Here is a 24,653-nt window from a genome sequence, read left to right as displayed (position 1 = left end):
CAAGATTGGCCCCTAGCAAGGCATCATGGCCACCCGATAGATTCGGATTCAGCAAAGTAGCTACTTGTCAACGATATGGTTACCGTACAATACGATCCTTTCATCATACGTTATCTCGACGAGACGAAGGCATAGAAATAATGTTAACCTTCGGTTACTCTTGATATTATGTATTCAGTTTCTGGACCAATGACCTGTATTATAATCCGGATAGAGCAACAACTCAATCCCACTGTGGCCACAGTTTTAGTGTCATTGTCATCTACTAAATTGCGCCGTGAGATAACTTCTCCCGTACCCGGGAGTGATGAATCATCTGTCAATCTACCATAGTCTTGATACACTCCTTAATGCAGTCAATCACCACTGTATTGACAGCTCTGAAAAGAATTGCGTTAGACTAGTGTCAAACTGCACCAATCGGTGCACAAGGCGCTCCGGTGATCTCAAGTCTAAGGATCACATACATCACTATTCGTTAAAGGATTTATTCCATAGACACTAGGGTTACCATCCATATGGAATCCTCTGGTGGGTCAGTCCAGTGAACTTGCTGTGGTGTATCCGCCTACAGCAAGTACCCATGTGTTGCACCAGGTTGTCACCAAACAACCTTGACAAGTGAGATCAGTCACTGCCTTTCGACAGGGTCGTTCAACACTATGATAGCTTTACCGTATTATCTGTGCCCTTACTTCAGAATAATACTAGGGCTACGAACGTTTCTAGAATGGCCACCATATGTGCTCATAGGGTTCTCACTATCCAGATTTGAAACACTTGATACCCTCGTCACGGTTCTACCATTCTAAGGACATATATCAATACATATTACAATAATAATGATTTACGCGATATAGAATAAAATGTCTTTTATTGATTAATAAACATTATTACAAAAAGTCAATTCTACAATAATTGATTGGCTCTAGGGCATCTACTCTAACAGTATTGTGCTAGGCATGTGTATGCCAATTTCAGACAAAAATTCTCGGGTATCCACTTAAGAAATTTATTTTGGGTAGTGAGTAGAGCTTCAAATAAGGCTAATTTTGTTGTAGCAATGGGTAAAGTGAGGGAAGTTGACAAAGCTACATACAAGTGGCTACTAGACAATGAACCTGACAAATGGTCAGTCGCCAAGTCAGACCAAGTAACCAACAATATGAGTGAAGTTTTTAATGCATGGTTAGGTGACAATAGAGAGCTTCCCATTATGAGTTTATTAGAGCTATATAGAATGAAGGTAATGAAGAGGATGCAATGCAGGTTCCAAGACGGTAATGGTTGGGTAACTCCTCTTCCACCTATGGTGCATAGAAAAATTAACAAATTGATTGAGGCAACTAGGTCTGTTGAGGTTCTTTACCCTGGATATGATGAATATGAGGTAATGGATAGATCTTTGGGTAATGGTGTGCCTAGAAAACATACTCTTATTCTAAGGAACCAATGGTGTGATTGTGGAGTATAGAAGATCTCTAGTGTTCCTTGTGTGCCTGTTGCTAATTGTATGTTATGTAGGAATGTGACAAACTTTTAAGATCATGTGGATGAGAAGCTGAGAATTCCAATGTACATGCAAACCTATGCAAACATAATCCATCCAGTTCCAGACAAGTGCACTTGATGTGACTGACGAAAAATTATGGCCCCCTTACAAGTATGTCAAGCCGGACAAACCAACAAAGGTAAGAAAGCAAGATCCAAAAGAGGAACCCAAGAATAAAAGGGTTTCCACGCATAGGTGTACTATTTGCAATGCCCTAGGCCATAACAAAGGGTCTTGCAAGGATAATCCAGCTAGAGTAAATAAAAGGGCAAACTAGAAGGTATTATTAATTAATTCATTTTATCTATTTTTATGTTGCTGATTTTCTAACTAATATTGTTTCCCTTTTCTGAGGTTGTAGAGAACATTTGTAACAACTATGACTACATCATCCTCAAGGGCTAGGTTTCCATCTTCTTCACCTCAAAACAATGCTGCACAATCTCACAATATATGTGCCAACAAGATTTAAACATTCTACTTTGTCTAAATTAATTTTTAAATAGTCATGACTCTATAAGTTTTAAACATTCTACTTTGTGTAAATTAAGTTATAGTTTAATCTGCATGTTCATAGCCTCTTTAAGTAATGTGAGATTGAACTTGCAAATGCATCGTAAGAGAAGGTAGTTTTTGCAAAGGCAACTATGTGTGTTAAGGTTTATTTAGATTATATTTCCTCTCTTTCTAGTTTTGGTCACAACCTCTTTGGAAATTGTTGATTTGTTCTGGTATGATGTTGATTGGTTCTTATTGTGGCTGAAGCCTAAACTGATTTTTTTTATTCTTCTTCATTGTCATTGTCACAAGTTTGTGGAAATTGTTGCTCTGTTTTGGTTTGATGTTGATTTCTTGTTCTTGTGGCTACACCCTGGACTGTTTTTTTTTTTTTTTTACTCTTTATTGTTGTTAGGGCCAAAAATCGTCTTAGGCTTGACGAGACCTAATAACGAAATAAACATGTCACGGCTCAGGGCCTCAACCCAATCCCGATTGAGCCTACGCTTAAAATCACCTTGTGAACTACCCATTCTATGAGTTGGGCTATCCTATAAGTTAAGCTAAACTGAGTTTCAGCCCATTAGCCTGCAACAGTCCATAAATAAGAAATCAGAATCCCATTCTATTTCCTCTTCTACTAAGATTCCAAATCTTACTCAAACTATCAAACTTAATATGATAAAGTTAAGAAATCATCTCTTTCATGATAGGGATTATCTCCCAAAATAGGACTTAGTCTCCTACTAAGATTCCAAATCTTACTCAAACTGCAAACTTAATTTGATAAAGTCAAGAAATCATATATCTTTCATGATAGTGATTATCTCCCAAAATAGGACTTAGTGTCCTACTAGGACTCCAACCCCTTGGATTCACTATAAAAACAGAGGTTTGCCCTCTCATTAGGCAGGTAATCTCCTATAGTCAATCTACACTACTCAAAACTATCTATTTGCTCCTAAAGTTCTTGCTCCTGAGAACCCGACACCTCCGCCGTAGTCCTAGCTTCCGACAAGATTCCTTGTAATTCTTCATCTCCTTAATTCTTATCAAATAATCTTTTTCAGCCTTGCTAACTTGAGCGTCGGAGTGCCCACGGCAAACACCACCCCGGTGTTTTTCGAAAGCTTCACGCTTGTCCTTTCATGTGTGCAGGTCTAGCGGATTGTCAGTGATCTCAACCTCACGAGACCAAACCCATTTTCATGATGGTAGATTTTTTGCATCTACAATTGTCATTGTCACAAGTTGTTTGTGGAAATTGTTGCCCTGTTTTGGTCTGATGTTGATTACTTATTCTTGTGATTGCACCTTAAACTGTTTTTTTTTTTCCTTCTTTATTATCATTGTCAGAAGTTGTTTGTGGAACTTGTTGCTCTGCTTTGGTCTGACGTTGATTACTTCTTATTGTGGCTGCACCCTAAATTGTTTTTTTTTCTTCTTCTTCTTTGTCATTGTCACAGGTTTTTTGTGGAAATTCTAAACAGCAGTATAACCATCTTTGCCATCAATGGCAAATCTTTAATCGATCGCATTTTGCTCATTTTTTATGCTATACACTGGAGAATGAATTTGTTTTGATGATATTGAATCAAGATTCTTATGTTTAAAACAGAAGTTATTTTTACCCAAACTTTCTATTCTCCTCTTTTAAAAACATCTATAGGGTGTGTTTGTTTTAGCATTTTTACACTATCCTATCCCTATCCTACCCAAAATACACATTTGTTTTCCTATTCTGAAAATCTTATTATATTTTATTCAATTGTTTTTAAAACCTTTAGGTTTGTTAATTTAACTAAACACCCTAAAAAAAGTTTAGAAATTGACAAAAACACTCCTGTCCACCCACATTTGCCAGATTTCGGCCACCATTACTGGAAGGTGGCTAGAATATAGTATAATGGCACACTACCGGCTGGATCTAGTCAGTAGTGCGTCGATCTAGCCTTTTCCAATCAGATCTACAGCCAAAGATCTGGTTGTAGCTAATTGTTAACAACAGCCAAGATATAGCCGTCGTTGACGACCAAATGCGACCAAATCTGGTTGTCAACGGCTAAATCTAGCCATAGATTCGGCATTTTCTTGGAAAAGGCCATATCCAGCGCGACCGACCAGATCCAACCGATTGTGTGCCGATATGGAAACTCCGACCACCCTCCGATGGTGGTGGCTGACTGTTGATATTTAATGGGTGAGTGGGAGTGTTTTTGTTAATTTTTAATGTTTTATTACAAGGGTGTTTAATAAATTAACAAACCTAGGGGGTGTTGTCGTTGACGACCAAACGCGACCAGATCTAGTCGATAACAGCTAAATCTAGTCGTAGATTTGACATTTTCTTGGAAAAGGCCATATCCAGCACGACCGACCAGATCCAACCGATTATGTGCCGATACAGAAACTCTGACCACCCTCCGACGGTGGTGGCCAACTGTTGGTATTTAATGGGTGGGTGAAGGTGTTTTTGTTAATTTTTAATGTTTTATTACAAGGGTGTTTAGTAAATTAACAAACCTAAGGGGTGTTTTTATCAATTTTTAAATCCTACCTCGTAATAACCATCTAATTCTTACTTTTTAAAAAATTCTATCCAAAAAATTTTCAAATGCTTTTATTGTCATTATTGCATGTTTGCTGGTTGAAGAGGTCTGATGAAAACATTTCCAAATTTTATTGGGTTTGGGGTGACTAAAATGCAATGTGATTTTACAGTCTTATTGACAAAGTAGACGTGATATAAATATTAGCTCAATACGCAACACATACACAAACAATTTCATTTGTGTCAATTTTTCATAATATGAGGGTTACCCATTTGTTAAAAAAATTTGAGACATATAAGTTATTATTGTTCAAAGATGGGGTATCTCAATAATTTTGTTATTAAAATAAGGGTACATATGTATTTCACTCATATAATAATAAAAAAAAAAATTCAGTCAAACAGTCAAGGGTTTTTCGTCTTCACAATAAAAATATATGTTTTTAATGGAAATTGTTAACAGAGTTTTTATTGCAGGTAGCAAAAAGGTATTTGAAAAGTGGACGGATATGAATTTGTCAATAGGTCATTTTTCGGGTGGGAACATGTTAACTTTAAAGGTGTGCTTGGTTCAAAGAATATTATATTATTGAAAATATTATATTAACGAACAGATAGATTACTTTAAAGATTATAAGAAATGTTTAGAGAAATGTATTTGATTAGTTAGAATAAATTGATAAGTATGTTATATTAATATGTTTAGTTAGAAAGAATAAATTGACGAGTATGATATATAATTTACTAAATTACCCTCATTTTTAAATATTAATATAATATTATTTTTATAATTATTTTTTTAATATTATTTTTTAACCCTTTACGTTTGAGATATTGTTAAAACATCCCAACAACAAAAAAAGAGTTTAAACTTAACAAAAACACCTCCATCCATCTCTAAGCCACTACCGATCGCCTGCCATCACCATCGGTAGCAACAACAGTGGCCATAACAATGCACGACCGACCGGATATGGCCGATCGTGCATCGATATAGCCACCAAATCTACAACCAGAACTGGTCGTCAACTGCCAAAACTCTAGCCGTTGACGACCATAATCTGGCCATTTGGCCATTAACGATAGCTAGAGATCAGGTCGTTGTTAACAGCCCAAAGCCGTAGATCTAACCGAAAATAGCCAAAATCGATCTAATCGTTTTCAACCAGAGATATGACCGGAAATAGCCAGATCAATGCACGACCAGCTAGATCTGACCCATCGTATGCCGTTAAGGCATCAACATCTAGCGGCTAGTGATGGTGGCCGACCATCGGCCACCACCCTTGGGTAAGTTTTCCAAAGTCCAGGAGCATTTATGTCCTAAAAATTTTGTATAGAAGGATAAAATAATCCAATAGTATTTTTGTAAATTGTTTTTAAAACAAAGACATTATAGTTTCTACGGTTCCTAATGCAAATGAATGTCTGGGAAAAAAAAAATTTGCTTGGCATTGAAAACAATACATTTTATATGAAGATGGTTTTTGAGCAAAAATGTGATACTAGAGACCAGTTTTCAGACGTTTCTTTCACAATTTCTCTTGCTATTTCTTATAAAATCTACTTACTATACAAGGGAAAGAAAAGAAACGAGTGAACAGTACAGAAATCATTCAGCAGGAGTATTAGAGTCTAACTGCTTACGGCTTACAAGAACACCTTCATCCCATATTTCAATGCATCTGCAAATACAATCATTTGAGCAAGCTGATCAGGTTTGTTATACAACAATGTTATTACACCTATATTTTAATTGGGGAAATAATGAGATCATGAAGCAAAGAGGAAAAATTAATAGCTGGTGATCTTAGATTCAAATGTCTGTAATTTGCAACTACTCCATGAACAAATGAATGTTAAGAACCTCAATACGCACAAAAAAATCTAGAAACAATATTGAGGATAAAGATAGGGCAACAGAGCAATCAGACATAAAGACTTAGAACCAAGCGCGAAAAAGAGGCTTGGCTTCAAAAGGAATTGAATATACACCAAAACACGGAAACCAACTGAACTGTTTACAATGTTGATACATAAACCTTTCTTTATCTAGTCGAAATTGAAGCTGTCGAATTGATGTAGGAAAACTTTCAGAATTTCATTAAGTTTAATATAAGTGACACCACAATGCCATGCTAGTCGCAGCATGGTCATATACAAAACTTGTAAACCCTCAAAATTCCTAGAACTTGAGATATTGAAAAAACAGCTATGGCGTTGAGATTTTCAAACATTAAGCTCATTTCATTGAGAAGTGAAACGTAAATTGGGGGGAGGATGCATCAATAAGATTAAAAGAATAATGAAATCAAGCTCAGAGAAATTTGAAGAAAAAATGAGGGGCATACCCCCAAAGCCTAAATCCTACCAAAATAATCAATACAAACTGCTAAACTCTATCAGTGTTAGCCATACCAAATCTTACACCCAACCACTGTAGGAATTAGTATGCACCCGGAGGAAGAAATGCAACTACGCAAAATGGCAAGTAACAGTAACTTTATAATATCAGCAACCCATTGACAATAAATTAACTGAGAAATAGCATTGATTGCAAGTGTGGAACTCTAAATTTATTAGTGATATTTCTCTTTTACCTCCTGCAACCACCCAAATCAGGGGGAAAAAAATGAAAAATAACAAAGAGTTGAAAAGCTTAACGAAAGTGGTCCACTCTGATGCATACATTAGGAAGGACAGTAAAAAATCTTCATTCAAATTGAATTCTTAATCACAGGAAGGCATGAAGCAGATAATAATGTTAAACTCAGTACACTATTGCAGCAGACAATGAAGGTAAATAATTGTCTGTTATTTCTAGTAAATGAAAGATAGCATATCAGGGTTTAAAGAGAGTTTAAAGATTGCCTATTTGTTAACATTCTGATTAAATTTCATATTGCTTCTGAAATGAAAATTAACAAAGAGTTGAAAAGCTTAACGAAAGTGGTCCACTCTGATGCATACTTTAGGAAGGACGATAAAATATCTTCATTCAGATTGAATTCTTAATCACAGGAAGGCATGGAGCAGATAATGATGTTAAACTCAGTACACTATTGTAGCAGCCAATGAAGATACATAATTATGTCTGATATTTCTAGTAAATGAAAGATAGCATATCAGAGTGGAAATGAGAGTTTAAAGACTGCCTATTTGTTAACATTTTGATTAAATTTCATATTGCTTCTGAAATATGAAAAGGTTATATGGCAAAAGGAATACACACCTTTCTCCAGCAACATCGATGCAAAGGAAGTGGCCATGTCGCCATCCATCTTGGAAATGACCAAAAAACACATCACCAGACTTTGAATAGAAGCGGCCCTCACCATTGGCCTTCCCCTTCCAGAAGTTTGCAAACCATCGATCCCCAGTGTGGAAATAGAACCAACCCTTCATGACCACAGATAATAAACACTTCAGCATTATCTAGAAAGACACCCCCACAATTCCATCATATATGCTGGTTACTTATTGTCAAGAAAAAGAAATCCAATTCTATCTATTTTTGTCAATTACAAATGGAAGATGCAGTTTGGAATGCAGTAGTTAAAGAGAAATAACTGCGCATGATATATGTTAATATTTAGACTTGAGAAACTGACATTCATATATACTTGCATGAAACATAAACAAGATAGGAGAATTATATGTTGATTGGTTGAAACACGAGCAAGATGTCTCTTTGAAACAAGATTTCAAACAATTTCATAAACTATAAACAATCCTAAAGTCATCAGTGCTACAGCTAATAGGTACAAAATAGAGCTTTACTTCATCAAAACATCTAGGTGCTCCAATGGGAAAAAGACTTTGCTGCTGATTTCCATATAAAAATTTACACAATAATTTATGCGAGTTAAAGATCTATCTCCATCATTACTATAATTCGAAACATTGTCCAGTGGCCATGGTGCCCCTCTCACCCCTCCACACCCCCCTCCACAGGCCTGTACTTGGCTCCATTACCACTTGACCTTTAACTGGTGTTAGTTCATGTCTCCAAGCATTTTTATACCATATAACAAACATTTATACTGTTCTCATTAAAATATCCTAAATGCTTGTAAAACGTTAACGTTCACAAGCAAAATGTGTTGAGAAAATTCCACAATTTCACAACCAAAGCAGTATCAAGATGACAACTTCAATTGAATTACTAAAAAGGAAAGTTCTTGTCAAAATCAACAATTGAAACTACAATAAGACTGTACATGAGGTAATTTCACTAAGGTCTCTGATAGAAACCCACTCCAATAACTCAACAATTTGGGCTGGGCCATGAGTCTTTCATGGGTTTGGGTAGAACTCTCCTTAGAAAACCGGCTTACCAAGACAGGGTGCCCAAGTCTTTATAACCCACATGTCCACCCTTTTCCCTTTCAATATGGGATCCTAACATTCCACCACGCTTCAGCAACCGACGTCCACGTCGGCCTCTTTACCCCCGTCGGCCTCTTTACCCCTTGGGTGACTAAGCAGATCACCTTTCCCTCGGGCCTCCATGCCCTTTCTCGGGGTAGCAGCCCGGGCCCAAGGTCAGCCTGCCACGCGTGCGCTGCCACATAGGCGCAGGATCATGCTCTGATACCAATTGATAGGAACCCACTCCAATAACTCAACAATTTGGACTGGGCCATAGGTCTCTCATGGGCTTAGGTAGAACTCTGCTTGGAAAACCGGCTTACCAAGAGAGGGTGCCCAAGCCTTTATAACCCACATGCCCACCCTTTTCCCTTTCAATGTGGGATCCTAACAGTCTCTAACCTTTAGTTTAAAGATAATAAAATCTTGTGGTTGAGGGTTCAAAAATCATCATAGAGGTCCCTAATATTAGAAATGGTTTAAATCTGTTTTCATGTCCCTAATAGGATCAGCAGTGATTACTAGATTCAAGCTTAAATGAGAAAACAAACCTTTCCATGCATGACATCATCTCTCCATGAACCCTGAAATACATCTCCATTACTGAAGTAATATGTACCCAGACCTGATTTCTTACCATAACGCCACATACCATCATATATGCTTCCATTAACAAGGATCAAACAACCCTGCATCCAAAATCTGGCATTTAATTCTTTTACNTCCTCTGTACTGCATCTCTATCACAGGAGTCCACTTTTTTGGTGAATCACGTTCAGCCTCCTGCAGTGAAATTAAACAATCAGGATCAAGTCTGATGAGAACCCACACCCAACTGAGCCAACCACAACGGAAACAGAAAGCAAAATACAATAAACCCAGAAAATAAGCAGTAAACAGTATCCAAATAACCCAGAAACTAATAGACTTCTATATTAATATTTCATCAAGCAAATACACTTGTAATGAAACTAACAATTACTACCTAACAGCACAATGGCAGCAAACAACAAAATATACTCAGCACATCAACCCAAAAGGACAAAATCAAAATATGAAAGGAAAAACAATGCTGGATTTCGAGGGCCAGCTCCTCCCTAATTGCTAACTTCGAGGGTTAGCTCCTCCAAAATTTCCTTATATTCTTCCCTCTCCTAATCTGCTCTCTCCCTCTTTTTATGCTCCAGCTCTCTCTCTCCCCCAACTGAATTCCTTTGCTGTTCCAACCCTCAATCGCCACCTGTCCCAGCCTAGACCCATGGAAGTTTCTTGCCAACATCCCCTCAATCCACTATTTGCTACCTTATTTCACTTTTCCTACACCGTCATTGTCCAGGTCCCATCCAAGTCATTGCGTATTGAATTGATAATTATGAAAAATAGATCAACTTCAAGTAACCAAACAGTTAACAGGGTATACCACTATATTAGGAGCCTCCAATTACAGAGGCACATTTGAATTTTTTTTGTTACCATCATGTAGAAAGAAACCGAGACAATAAAATTCCGTCTTGTGCTAGACCCTAAAAATTCTAGAAAGTTGAATAGGTTTCTGTTTTAATGGATTAACCATGTGTTCAAGATGGCACGAACTAAAATATACAAAGCAATTTGTTGGCAAGCCAAGTCCAAAAAATAATGCACAAGGAGCAGATATTCAAAGCTACTATTCACCACAAGACATATATTACAACCATGGTTAACATATAAATTAATCAAGTTTAAGAAAATCTACAATTTTCTTTAAAAAAAAAAAATAACAAAAAAAGCAGGATATTTGCTTTGCCATCTCTATGAATGGGCTCAACATAGCGGAGAGCAAAATTTATGGAATGTAGTAGAAAGACCTTAAATATATCCATAGTGTCTGAATGCTTCTGAAAGAAATATGATTTTGAACTTGAAATTGACCCCAAAAAACATCATTCATACATGATGCAACAGCATCTTAAGATTTTGATAAATTTTGGGAAGTAGCGCCAAAACATAGAGCATATCACTGTCTTTCAGATGGACAAATAGTTACAGAGAAATTAGAACCGAAACTAAAATTTATTAAGACTATTCAATAATCTTGTTTGGCAAATTTCTTTTTTGTGTTTTTTTATACAACACAACAAAAAATTAGGGTTGCGTTTGTTTGAGTTTTCAAACCCTATCCTATCCTATTATCCTATCCAATCTAGTGAAATACATGCTTGTTTTAATATTGACTATTCAATAAAATCCAATCCTTTTCTATTCAACTAAAAAATTTAACAATTACTTTTTTCAATAAAAGTTTATAAATTAACAAAAACACCCCAACCCACCCAACTATTGCCGGCAACTGGATTGGCGCACGACTGGTTGGATCTGGCTGATCATGCGCCGATCTAGCCGTTTCCGAGCAGATCCACCATGGATCTAGCCTGAAATGGCCAGATCTACGGCCAAATATCTGGCCGTTGACGACGGCCATATCCTGGTCGTTGTTTAGCCGTTGTCAACGGCCAGATCTTTGGACGGACAAGGCCAAATCAGTGCATGACCAGCTAGATCTAGCCGGTTGTGCGCCATTCCGACAGCTTTAGGCCTTTTGGTTAATTTATAAACTTTTATTGTTGGAGGATTAGTTAAATTAACAAATATAGGGGATTAAAAAATAATCTAAATATTTTTAAAAAATGTACCAAACATATTCTCAGAATCCTATCCTATTTGATTAAATCCTATTCAGAATAAAATACTATTCTAAAAACTTAAACAAACACAGCCTAGGTATTTTTATACTTGTTAAAGAAACTTTAACCCATTAGTGTAGTTCAAAGACAATGTGATTCAAAAGAATCAATAATGCATTGTACTTTCTACTATGCAAACAGGAAAAGCTGTAACTTTCTCTTATAAATTACTCAACATACTTAGATGATAAACCCAACAAAATTATATCAAATTCCATTTTTGCTGAAAAAATACTTATTATATATTTAAATAAGAAACATTTAATTTTTCTCTCAGCATGTTTGAAAACTATTTAGTACTAGATACATTGGCATAAGAAAAAATAGCTTTTCAGAAGACATGTATGCCTCAAAACTAAATTGTGCATTGAAAATTACCAGCATAGATGCTGCACGACTCGAAAGGCCTCCTTTTTTCTTTTGACCATCAGCAGTTCTTCCCTTCAAAAGGGAAGAGGCGGTGCTATATAAGTCCCTAACTAGTGGTAGTGCTTTAACATCATCTCCAGTCTTTGGCTCTTGCAGTTTTGAAATATTTAATATACTGGCCCTGTCTTTAAACTCCTCTGACAGTCTTACACCAACAGGAAGGCAGAAGATACTCAGGTTATCAAGTGTTGAGGTAGACCCAGAGTCAGCTGCCCTTTCTCTAGCCCACTTTTGTGCAGTCCGATATCCAGGTCCCAAGTTCCAACCATCGAGCGGTTCTCTTTGGAAGGAAGGAGTTCCTAAATAATGCATTTTAACCATGATTGCCAAATAAAAATATTGGCAGGATTTTACAACTGTCCAAATTGGTAAATCAATTGTAACAATGGCAAGAAAGTTTACATAGCTACCTTCCGTAATTTGATCATAGAAGTTGGAAGGCTCAGTCCTGGGATCAAATAATTCAGCTTTGCTTTGTCCAGACACACTATTATGAATTCCAGAATAGCAAAAAATTAACGAGACTTTTAATGCGTGAGAAACATAAGGGTGACTTAATCTAAAAGGAAAAACAATTAACCTGGAATCATTATAGTTGTCATTGCCCAATACTGTCTGTGCTTCTTCAGAGTAGTTAAATCTTTCCATGACAGCAATAATATTTTCCATTTCACCAGGTTCTGGTGAACTAATCACTTTAGGAAGGCATGCATCCTCAATTGCATTTTTTCCTTGAGTATTGTTTGCTTTTGGATGGGATCTCCGCCATAAATTAGAAACAAAGGGAAAATGAAGAGCCAATCTAGATAAAATGCTGCTTTTGTGCGAGGCCTGCTGTTCAAGAGAACTGTTAACCACAGGAAATTATGTGAGACATTAAGATATAAAAGCATAAGCAAAATTAGATTCATAACTTAAAATTGACCACCACCCACTACTCTTCTTCTTCATTTTATCATTTCTGGCAATCAAAGTGTTCATGACTGTTACAGCACTCAAGTTTAAATGCAGTCTCCCCGTCTCATAAGCACTAGCAGATTACCAAGAAAAATCTGTAGGACACAGTAGCCCTGAGAGACAAGCAGCATGATACCACTCAATCCCATGATTACTAGGGGCATGAACCCAAGTCAAAACCACTAGGCCTAATGCTGTGTTACATTAGTCATTTAGTATAACTAAAAGTTGTTGCAATAATTAACACAGGTAAAATGACACTTAAATTATAGCAGATATAACCATTTGCTTGAACTTGTATGAGCTCTTGGCATGCCAATGCATGGCTAGTGTGGGCTCATGCGTGAGAGAAACTGTATATATCAAATTTCCTGCCTCTGATTATGAAGGGATTCAAATGAAAAGCATACATATTCACATATATTTCCAAGAAACAGAAAATCTAAACGAATGAACTCAACAACAATCAAAACCGAAAAATCCATAACAACAGCACAACTTATCATTGAATACATAGAAAAATCTTCTTACACAATTTGGTTTCAAGGAGCTCTATTTGTAAGTTATGATTGTCGAATAATTTAGTGTTTTTCTTCTTACAATGAAACAGTTCAGCCTCTTAAGGAATACCGATTTCACAGATGAAAAACAACTTTAGAATTAAGGGCTATATAGTTAGCATTCCTAAAATCAAAATTAAATACATACCCTAGTGTAACAACTGTTGTTATTAGCAGGTTGGACTCCAGATTAGGTTCATGAACAGAAGATATAATGATTTCCCTTGTGTATTCAATAGTTTGACGGAAAGTATGCAAATAGCCTAGTATATCATCCTCATCAATAAGCTCTGAACTTGCAACGATGCATATCACCATGCCATTCAATTCCTGTGCACAAAAAAGAAAATAATCAGCATCAATGGATAGCCATATAAACACACAGCAAAACAAGGAGATTCATTTATATTAAGAAAAAGCTGAAAGTGATGAATTTATTCTAAAAGTTTCCAAAAGCAGTGGAAATGGGGTAAAGAACAGAAAACCTGCACAAGACAAGCATGCACATGCACAAATGGATGGGTACAGAATGGCTTTATAAACTGTGCATCTAATTCATGTTTATCATATCTTTATAGTAGCGGCACCAATGAACAAAACCAAACAAAAAAAATAGGTACACATTTAATCAATCCAAGTGGGAACTGTATAAGCAATGCACTTATATTCCCTTAGATCATACCTTTAAACCAGCACCAATGAAAGGGCAGTCATATATAGCTTGCAAAATTGAAGTTTTGATGTGGGAACCAGCTCCAAATCCAATTTTAGCTTCTTTGAAGTTTCCCAGAATCTGTACACTGTTACATTAGCCTTGAAAGGACAGATAAAAGAAATAGAAAGAAATGAAACATAATATTAGAACATGGGAATGAGAAAGTAAAAGTGTCCAAGGCTACATTCATGTATGCACCCAATTCTCTATTTTCATTTTTTGGTCCTTGAAAAATGCAAAATACTTGTTCCTTTATGCTTTTGCTTTTTATTCTTACGAGAGAAGGAAAACTCATCAATTTTTTTGTTAAAAACAAAAATGCCCTCTTTTGTTTATAGACATTTCCTCTCTCCTAAAAAAAACTTACATGAAACTTAAACCTTGATTGATCTCTCACACATGATTTTTTCATTCTATTACATCTCTTTATGTAGATCATTAAGAAAAATTTTGACTACGTTTGTTGCCAAAAGTTATTTCAAGTTATATTTTGATAATTTTTAAAATAAAGTTTTCAGACAAACACATTGGATGTGTTTTCATCTTTTGTAAATCAATCATTTTCGATATTTTCAAAAAACACAATGAATTCATAAAAAGTTTCCCAGTGTCTACCATGCTTAAATGGAACATTTTGCAGGCACAAGGCAGCAGTAAACAAACAAAATTAATCATGAAATTCATGGCATGTAATAATCAATAATAATTTGCGCTAATCATGAAAGTCAAGTAAGCATACTTTTAAAACTTCTGAAACTTTGAGTTCCCTCACATCATTATGTGGTACATCAATTAGCTTTCTCTGCAAATCCTGTAAATGTCTCAGATATTAATAAGTTAGTGCGAGGATAAACATTGTTAAGCCAATTATATTAAAGAGATGGTATGCTTACAGATGTTAGAACAGAGACGACATTTATAGCCAACAAAACAGCATCATTTGCAGTGTTTAAAGCCTCATCTAGGGTAACCAAGTCCTTTTCAAGTAGTCTGTCAGCTTCAATATCTGTATATGACAAAGAAAAACATTACGTCCCGTTTTAAACTTATCAAGTCCATTAGTGCAATAGCTGAAGAATAGGTATTGCACTTTTAATGTTGAAGTATAAACAGGAGAAAAATAAAAATAAAAATTGGAGACCGCAATGTAGCTGGGAGAGAGCTAATAACTTCATATAGACATTAGACAGTGTCTCATGCCGAAAGCAATTCTAAACTCAGGTTACGAAAAACTATTGGTAGGTACCTGAAGCAACTCCTTTACTGTAACTATTAGAAATACGGTAGCAATTTGTGATTGTTCTGGGTCTTTTTTACCAAATTGTATTAGGCATTTATCACTACTTATTAGACGGGGGGTGCTACGTCTAATTTCACCACTTAATTTGATTTTACAAAAAGTACAAATTGCACTTTTTGTGATAAAGCCATTACTGTCTTTAGATTTATACAAAGTAAAATAATCTCCACATTTGGTGTACATTCTCTTACAAGAGTTACGACTTTCGACTATCTATGGTTTGTTGTGACACAATAACTGACTATGGGTAAGTTTGTGAGGTGGTATAAACATCAAATTGATCGAAGCATCTTCAAACATGACTACAAGCCTATAGACTAACACCTACCAAGGTCATTTGTGCTATTTTTAAGAGTTGTAACAACCCCAACCACACAATTTAAAGCATTGGTGGGGATGCTCAATGGTATAGCTGGGGATTGACAACTCAGTTACTCATTGATTGTAATTTTGAACTTTGGGCTAAGCCCAAACTGTACAAAATCTAAAATAGATTATAGCTATTGTTAATCTTTTCTTTCCATCCAGTTTGATGGGATTGATGGGCTTGACACAAGCGCAGCTTATTTTATGGGTCAACTCATTAAGCTTACTTAAGCCCAGCCCATATTGGGTTCCAGTTGGCTTTGCTCGCCTGCCACCTTTACCAGTACCATTTTCCAAATGAGAGTAAAACTGTTCAAATAAATGACAGCTATAACACAATAAAACTGTTCAATTAAATGACAGATATAACACAACACCTACCAATACAAAAATTTATGTGATCTTGAAGTTTTGCTACCAAACCTTTTACCTGCAAATCAAATGACGAGTACGTTCTGAAAATTGAAATAATTATTCCAAGTAATCTGGAAGAATAAAAAAAAAAATATATGTACAGAAATGAAAAAATATGTCAATATGAATTCCAAGCAGATGGAGATTTGCAACAAAATGAATTGGAATACTATAATAGCCCACCCAGATGTTGAAAAAAGCTGTTTCTCCCAGGGNTTCAAATAAATGACAGCTATAACACAATAAAACTGTTCAATTAAATGACAGATATAACACAACACCTACCAATACAAAGATTTATGTGATCTTGAAGTTTTGCTACCAAACCTTTTACCTGCAAATCAAATGACGAGTACGTTCTGAAAATTGAAATAATTGTTCCAAGTAATCTGGAAGAATAAAAAAAAAAATATATGTACAGAAATGAAAAAATATGTCAATATGAATTCCAAGAAGATGGAGATTTGCAACAAAATGAATTGGAATACTATAATAGACCACCCAGATGTTGAAAAAAGCTGTTTCTCCCAAGGAATAGAACCCATTATGAACAGTGATTCAGTACCTACTTTGCGAAACATATATTGGTGCTTTCTTTGTCACAAGGTTCTCAAGATATGTGGTCATAAATTAGAACTAAGCATGGGAGGAAGTAATTAAAAATGATAATTGAAAAAATAGAGGAAAAACTTATTCACACTTATTCACTTAAAAAAATACATATCATACATCTCTAGTTATAGACTAACTCTAGATATCTTGATAACCTTAAGTTAGGATTATCCTAACTTTTAAATTTAAAAACTAGATAATGCCTAGATAACTCCTAAGTTTTCACATTCTTATCTTAGGAATTCAACAATAATCATCAATCGGCACGTGACAATAAGAACAAGCACATTATGCACAAAAACACTGACATTTAACTTGTTCCACAACATTTTTCTTATTAATAACAAGAATATGAAGATTAAAACAGCTTATAAATACTTCTCTTACTTGATTTTTTTATCATACCGAAACACTGGAGAGTTTAAAAATGAACTTTTAAAATCGTGTCCTTAGTGAGCCAAATAGTTCATGAAGTAACCAGGTGCTCCATAGGAGCTTATGCCATACAATAGCAATCAGAATCCGCCAAACAATAGCAATCAGCATCCCGTATAACATACAGATTTATGTTACTTTATCAGACTCACATGACTTTTGACAATTTCATGCATCATGGAATGCTGCAGACACAATTGTGGCCATACCACGCAAAGAATCAGAACTCAGCAGGCATGAACCAACAAGGAGAGATAAAATGAGAGTTTTTAATCTTCTGGTACGAAGCCATCTTCTTGAAATCAAATTTTAGAGCTTTTTCGACTTTAAGCATAAATATCTTACCACAGGTCCTAATAACCTCTCCTAAGTCAGAAATTATCCTAAATAATTTCCATCAATCAAACTTGCAAAACTATTTTATCAACATAGGCATTGCAACATAATCATATCACATCTCAACTGAGTATGTATATTTCTTGGCATGCAAACTACTGAAAATTCCTCATGTATGAAGCAACCCAAAAAACACTCTCAATTGCTAGTACTATCCTATCTCAAATCTCAAAATTTAAAAACAAAAAAAAAAAAACAAAAAAAAAAAAAAAACAAAAAAACCCCCCCCCCCCCCCCCCCTCCCCCCCCAAAAAAAAAAAAAAAAAAAAAAATGACAACAAAGATATTGTCATTTTGTTTATTGTTTGACAAGTATTTGCTAATTCAGGGAAGCATGCAATGCAATTGTTCCCTAGCACACAGTACCTCGTCAATGCGCCTTTGTCCTTCAAAGCTGAAAGGCTTTAGAACAATAGCAATGGCAAATCCATTTATAGATTTAATAGTTTTGAGAATTTCAACAACTGCAATGTGATCTAGGCCATATCCTGCACTAGCGACCTACAAAAGAGAAAAGAACAGGTTTTTGTTAATCCATGTTGACAACAAATTGCAGAAATAGAAAAATTTTAGGAAAGACGTGTAAATTGCAACAAAAAATTTGAAAACTAAAATTTTCACTAAAAATATTCTCCTTATCATTGTAAATACATTTTACAACATACAGTGCCCCCAATTATGTTTCTTTGCTACCACCAATTATTTCTTCAAGGATAACAGACACTAGGAGACCAAAAACAGGTGGAAAGACAGTTCCAAGCATAATAAAAGAATTAACACATGATAAAGGCAAAGTAGAACATGGAAACCATATTTCACAAAATAAAATTTTCTGATAAGACAAGTTGGAGGAGGCAAACTACATATTTTTCAGTGTCGAGATGATTCTTCGTAGAGTTGAACTTATATTTAGCCGACACACCTATGTGCTTATCAGTAGTCTCCTACAATCTATAATATTGTAGTTTACACCCTCATGTAAACAGATAAGAGCAAAGAAGAGCATAAAATTGATCCTCTAGAAGAAAAAATAAATTTGTAAAACCAATTGAGATGAATAAAGAAGAAAGAAGACTCCTAAAACCCCTTTTTGGAAGAGTTTGATAAAATCTGCCTAGATAACCAATGGTGCTTAAGAAATTATTTAAACTGTATTATTTATTCATTCCTATAAATTAGGCTATCAAATCCCCAGAAATTAGGTTTCCTAGTCTAATCCTGGTTTTACGTATTCTACTCAAACCCATTAATATAGGAAAAAAAGAGAGAATCTCCCTCAAATAACATCCCTGGCAACCAAGCCCAACGCAACGCAAAAAGCAGCATCTATCAATTAGCACCACCGTTTTCTTCTCTTTTCTCAACAAAAATCCTGTTGGAAATTCAAATTTAATTGAATTCCCAGGATTCTTGTATTTAGCAATAATTATAGGGATAGCAGTAATCATAGGGAGTAATTATAATCAATTAGCTGTAAATTAGTAGTTAATTGTTTCATGATTTATAGGGATTAACTTCCTAGAATAACAATTCATTACTGTATAAATTCTTTGTATTTAGTCATGTTTAATAAGAATTAAGAATTTCATAATTCTCTTCATGGTATCAGAGCTTTAGGCTCTTTTCTGGGATTAGAAATCTCATCTTACAGGCCTTCATCGCCAAGATCCTTTGTGCCCTGCTTGCATCTTGTATTTTTCTTATTCTTTTTCTGTTTAGCCTTCATTGCTAAAGTATGTCTTCCACAACCGAGAAAACCACTACCTCCCAGTCTGAAGCAGTGACTCTTAATCAAACAACAGGAGAGCTACCTACTATTCAATCTGCTTACAGATTGAATGGAAAAAATCATAGGAAGTGGTCTCAAGTGGTGCGGACCTTTCTGAAAGGGAAGGGAAAATTGAGTCATCTCTTTGGTATTGGACCCAAGAAGGGAGATCCTAAATTTGATGCTTGGGATGAAGAGGACTCCGCGGTCATGTCTTGGCTATGGAATTCCATGCTGCCAGAAATCGGTGATACGTTTATGTTTTTGCCAACGTCTAAAGAAATATGGGAAGCGGCAAAAGAAACTTATTCTAAGGTAAGAGATTGTGCTCAAATCTATGAGATTAAAACCAAAATTTCTGACATCAAACAGGGAGATCGCTCAGTCACGAAGTATCCCAATCTCTTGAAGAATCTATGGCAAGAGATGGATCATTATCGGTGCATTGAGATGAGGTGCAGCGACGATGCAACTGCGTTAAAGAATTTCATTGAAAATGATCAAATTTATGATTTCCTCGCTGGTTTAAATGTTGAGTTTGATTAGGTGAGAGTTCAAGTATTAGGAAAAGAAGATTTACCTTCATTGAATGAGACCATCTCTATCATCAATGCTGAAGAAAGTTGAAGGGGAGTTGTGCTTTACTCTCAACCAGTTGAAGGATCAACAATGTTGGGAAAATCCAATGATCAGAACCTGAAGTTTAATACTGAAAAGACATCTACCTTCAATACTGCAAATTCAGAAATTGGCAGAATAGAGTCTCGGTCCTCAAACAAGGATAACCTCTGGTGTAACTCCTGCAAAAAGCCTCGCCATACCAAAGAGCAATGTTGGAAACTTCATGGAAAACCACAAAGTTCTCAGTGGAATAAAGGTCCTAGAGGAGGAACACAGTGAAGCCAGGCGAATATGACTCAATGTAGAGAGGACAGTCACATGATTCCAGTGGTGAAGAACAACATGAATTTAACAAAGAAGACATTGGAAGGCTGAGGTCACTCCTTGATTCATTAGAAAAGTCTACAGGTACCTGTTCCCTAGCATATTCAGGTAAACTTTATTCCTTATATGCTTTAAGTGACTCTATTTCAGATTTTTTAAATTCCTGGGTTATTGTCTCCAGGGCAACCGACCATATGACCCATTCTTCACACAAATTTCTCACATACCATCCCTGTCCTAGCAACCGAAAAGTATCTATCGCTGATGGATCTCTGGCCACTGTTGCTGGCTAGGGAGACATTATTCTAAGTTCATCCATAACTCTTAAAAATGTATTACATGTACCTAAGTTGTCTACAAATCTTGTGTCTATTCATCAACTTATAACAGATTTAAACTGCAGTGTGGTGTTTTCTCTTATTTCTTGTATATTTCAGGACCAAGTTACGAAGAGGATGATTGGACATGCTAAGGCGAGACAAGGTCTCTATTATCTTGAGTTACCCAACAGCCAAGTGAACAATGGGAATAGACCACCTTTCTCTTTCTTGTCCAGCAACCCTCATTCCAACAATGACCAAATCTGGCTTCATCATCTTAGACTTGGACACCCTTCCTTTAGTATTCTTCGTGTTATGTTTCCATCATTGTTTAAGAATGTTAATGTAAACGAGTTTTACTGTGATGTTTATGAATTCGCTAAACATCGATGTGTCTCCTTTCCTTCGAGTAATAAAAGAACTATGGTTCCTTTTTCATATTATTCATCTAACAATCAACACATCTTGATAATTCCTATCAATTTTGGAAGAAATTCATGAAGAGTTAATTTGGGCCAATAACCTTTTATGGACAGCATTTAAAATGACCTTCTTAATTTCCTCAACCTCAAGTCTCCTTTTCAAACAGCTTGCATACTCTTATTAATGGAGGCCCAATAGAACCTGTGCACTAGAGGTATAGGGATATTTCCATTAGAATACAAATTGGAGAAGCAATTTGCAAATTCTTCATCTACTTTTCTGTAATCAACAGTCAACTTTATTTGGTTTACAATTTCCAAATCAGATTTCCAATATTTCTGTCCTTAACAATTTTATGAAATATCTTAGTATTATCAACACCTTCCATAGTCCAAGAAGCTTTAGCTTTCTACCTCCATATGATTTCTTCTTTGACCACCAACTCGTTTTTGCCGAAGTTCTTCCTGCATAAGTTCTTATTCGACAAGAATACATCTGGATGTAAAAGTCCATACAATAAGAATGTAACACATATTCAAGAAGTATCTAAGCTTTTAAAAAAAACAATCCCTCTATATCATTAACTCCTGCATTGATAAGTACCAATGGTCACAAAAATTCCCCCATCTTGTTCCCATAACTTAACTAAGACTTTTGCACACACAAATAAGTGAATGTACGTAGAAAGGTTGTTTAGCAACCTACTGAAAATCTATGAAAAGGGCCCCTAATCAACTTCTCCTAATGATATCTTGTATGCTTTTGATTTCTTACCCTTCTAGGGGCTCCAAACAAACCAAAGGTTATGTAAATTAGATAATTAAACAATTATCTATACAAAATATCACCCATAATGAGTGTTAAACACCATTTTAATGAATATGTATAGCATTGTTTGTAATAATTAAAAATACTTTATACTGAAAATGGCACAAGCATACAAGAGGGATAGTTAAGGGATGTACAAACAAGGATATAGCCTTTAACGTGACTGTAAGAATAGTGAAGCTTCCACATCTTGGTGTTAAATCTGCAAAATGCAAAGACAACAGGATAATGTTAATTCCATATATCTATGTACTATAACATAGAAGCCTCACTTTGTAAATATTAGATAGTTGTTTTTCTAAGTCATCAAGTTAGAACATCTAAATAATTATCAAGCTTTTCATCTTTGTAAATACTGTTTGTAAGAGGGGCTATACTACTATTTCAATTGCTTTTGATGTTTGTCTCTCGTCCTTATCACTATAACATAAATCTTAATAAAATCAACAAAATCAAAGCAATAAAACTTGATCCATGATTCTAATCGCATGAAAGAAGATGAAAAAATTTACAAGCTAGGTACTTATGAAGAAAAAAACATAGGCATGAGACATGTCAACAACACAACACAACAATTTGAAAAATAGGCCACAAATATGAAAGTACACAGTAATGAAATATACATTCATACGTTTATTTTTAACAAATTTTAAAACCTTCTTACATTTGAAAACAAAAATGTATGAACCAAAAACTCTTATAACATTGAAACAACCATTTTAAAATTAAAATTAGTACATCCACTTTAATAATCTTTATTTATTTTTTTTTTTTTTTTTCCCTCAATCACAAGGAACGAAAAATAATTACGCTATGTCAAATCTGTCTAAAGTATCTACATGCTTTCTATTCTAGGCATGTCCACGTGGACAGCATGTACAGTTCATATTTTAAATTTGTTTAGATCTCAGGCATATGTTCCACACAAGGTGTTTCCATGCTTGATATATGCAATACATTAGGACATTCATCCCTTAGACCTGTCCAAGCTTCACAATTGTGCACTCGGATCAAGAAAACTTCAACTAGTTTATAAACTTCAAGAAAACTTTTGATAATAGAAAAAAAATAACCCCAAGCTGACAGTGCAGATGTATAATTACCTACTTTGAATATTTATATTCTGTGACCTAATGCCTGAAGAAATAAGTATCACATAACTTTTCATGCCTGAAATGGAGGAAAACCATATGGTATATTAAACACCGCCAAACAAAGCCAAGAATTTCAAGAAAGTAACATAATTAAGATGAGAAGATAATGATAAAGGAAATTTTGATAATAAAAAACATACAAAAAAAGAAGTGTTTTCATCAGTACAGAGGCAAGCCATGTAATTGAAACAGAGATGAGAGAAAGAGAAATTCTTATCTTCTTTCCAACCTTGATCTAACTATTTGCACACAAATCATGATTTTTAATTGGCCGATTCCAAAACTATAGTATTTGATTTGTCTACAGGTCTTGACTTGAAGTTCTATCCGATGTCATTGATCAATTGTATTTAGCTGCCTTTAAAAGAAGCTGACTTCTTTTGTAATTCCACTAGTTTCCCATCTCATCTCCATAAATAGCTTTATTTCCAACCAGAAATGGCCATGATACAACCTCCAAAATCCATGTTATGCATAAGCCTCAACATAATCAATGGCTCTGAATTCTTTCTCCGTGAGTGCTAATATTATCAATCAGGGGCCTCGTAGAGATACGTCTCGCTGATCACTATTGACTTCTAAATTACAAATCCATTACATAGTTTTTACAATGCACGGTTTTGTTTCTGTGTATAACAATAAAAAATATTGTTAAAAAAAATCTAGATTGGACAAGGTTTAATTTTGATGTTCACACACTTAAACTAGATTAATATAATCCATTGTTCAAGGCCGTAAAAATTATTGGAACACCTATGTCTTCACTAATCCGATCACCACTATGTCCCCATATCACTAAGCATTTAAATGAAAATTAGCACATGAAGTGAGAAATAAACATAGAAAGTTTTACGATATAACCTATTTCAAAGGAAATACTACAATAAAAGTAAATGATCAAGGTATAGCAGAAAATATGAACTAGAGTCACAAGACAAAACCAAACCTGTCCAAGAAACCTTTGTCGTATCGCACATCTGATATATCATTCATTAAAATATTCCTGCAAAAAAGTTGACCATACCAAGTAATGACATACAAATTTCTCAAAGAAAGGCAGGTCTTAGCATCGTTATGCAAAATTATGCAAGAATGATTTTTGAACTACAAATTTAAACCATTTTAAGATAGCTCACACCAATTTCTCAGAAGTTGTGAAACCTAATCACTATGCAAAATTTCCAAGAATGGTTTTGAACTACAATTGCACACAAAGCAACATTATAAAAAAAAAAATTGCAAATTCAACAATTTATTAATGGTGGATTAAAGCGCATACCGAAGCGAAGGAGAGGAGCGGAGAGGAGATTCTAACAAAAGTCGAGAAGCGCGTCCT

At 35.2% G+C, this 24,653-nt stretch overlaps 1 protein-coding gene across 1 annotated transcript; it reads right to left on the bottom strand.

The window, feature by feature from the left end:
• Positions 1-6,213: 6,213 nt before the first annotated feature.
• LOC116114038 (protein ACCUMULATION AND REPLICATION OF CHLOROPLASTS 3-like) lies at positions 6,214-19,605 on the bottom strand. The gene is given in 15 exon segments (XM_031400195.1): positions 6,214-6,286; positions 7,834-8,000; positions 9,524-9,665; positions 9,667-9,755; positions 12,074-12,423; positions 12,535-12,611; positions 12,705-12,971; positions 13,790-13,971; positions 14,324-14,434; positions 15,096-15,167; positions 15,250-15,362; positions 16,722-16,770; positions 18,246-18,380; positions 19,165-19,168; positions 19,529-19,605. Coding segments are annotated over 15 exon segments (1,908 nt in total).
• Positions 19,606-24,653: the final 5,048 nt, after the last annotated feature.

This window comes from Pistacia vera, unplaced genomic scaffold (assembly GCF_008641045.1).
Source record: "Pistacia vera cultivar Batoury unplaced genomic scaffold, PisVer_v2 Contig1210, whole genome shotgun sequence".
Taxonomy (NCBI): domain Eukaryota; kingdom Viridiplantae; phylum Streptophyta; class Magnoliopsida; order Sapindales; family Anacardiaceae; genus Pistacia; species Pistacia vera.
This window is presented reverse-complemented; position numbering and strand designations above follow the sequence as displayed.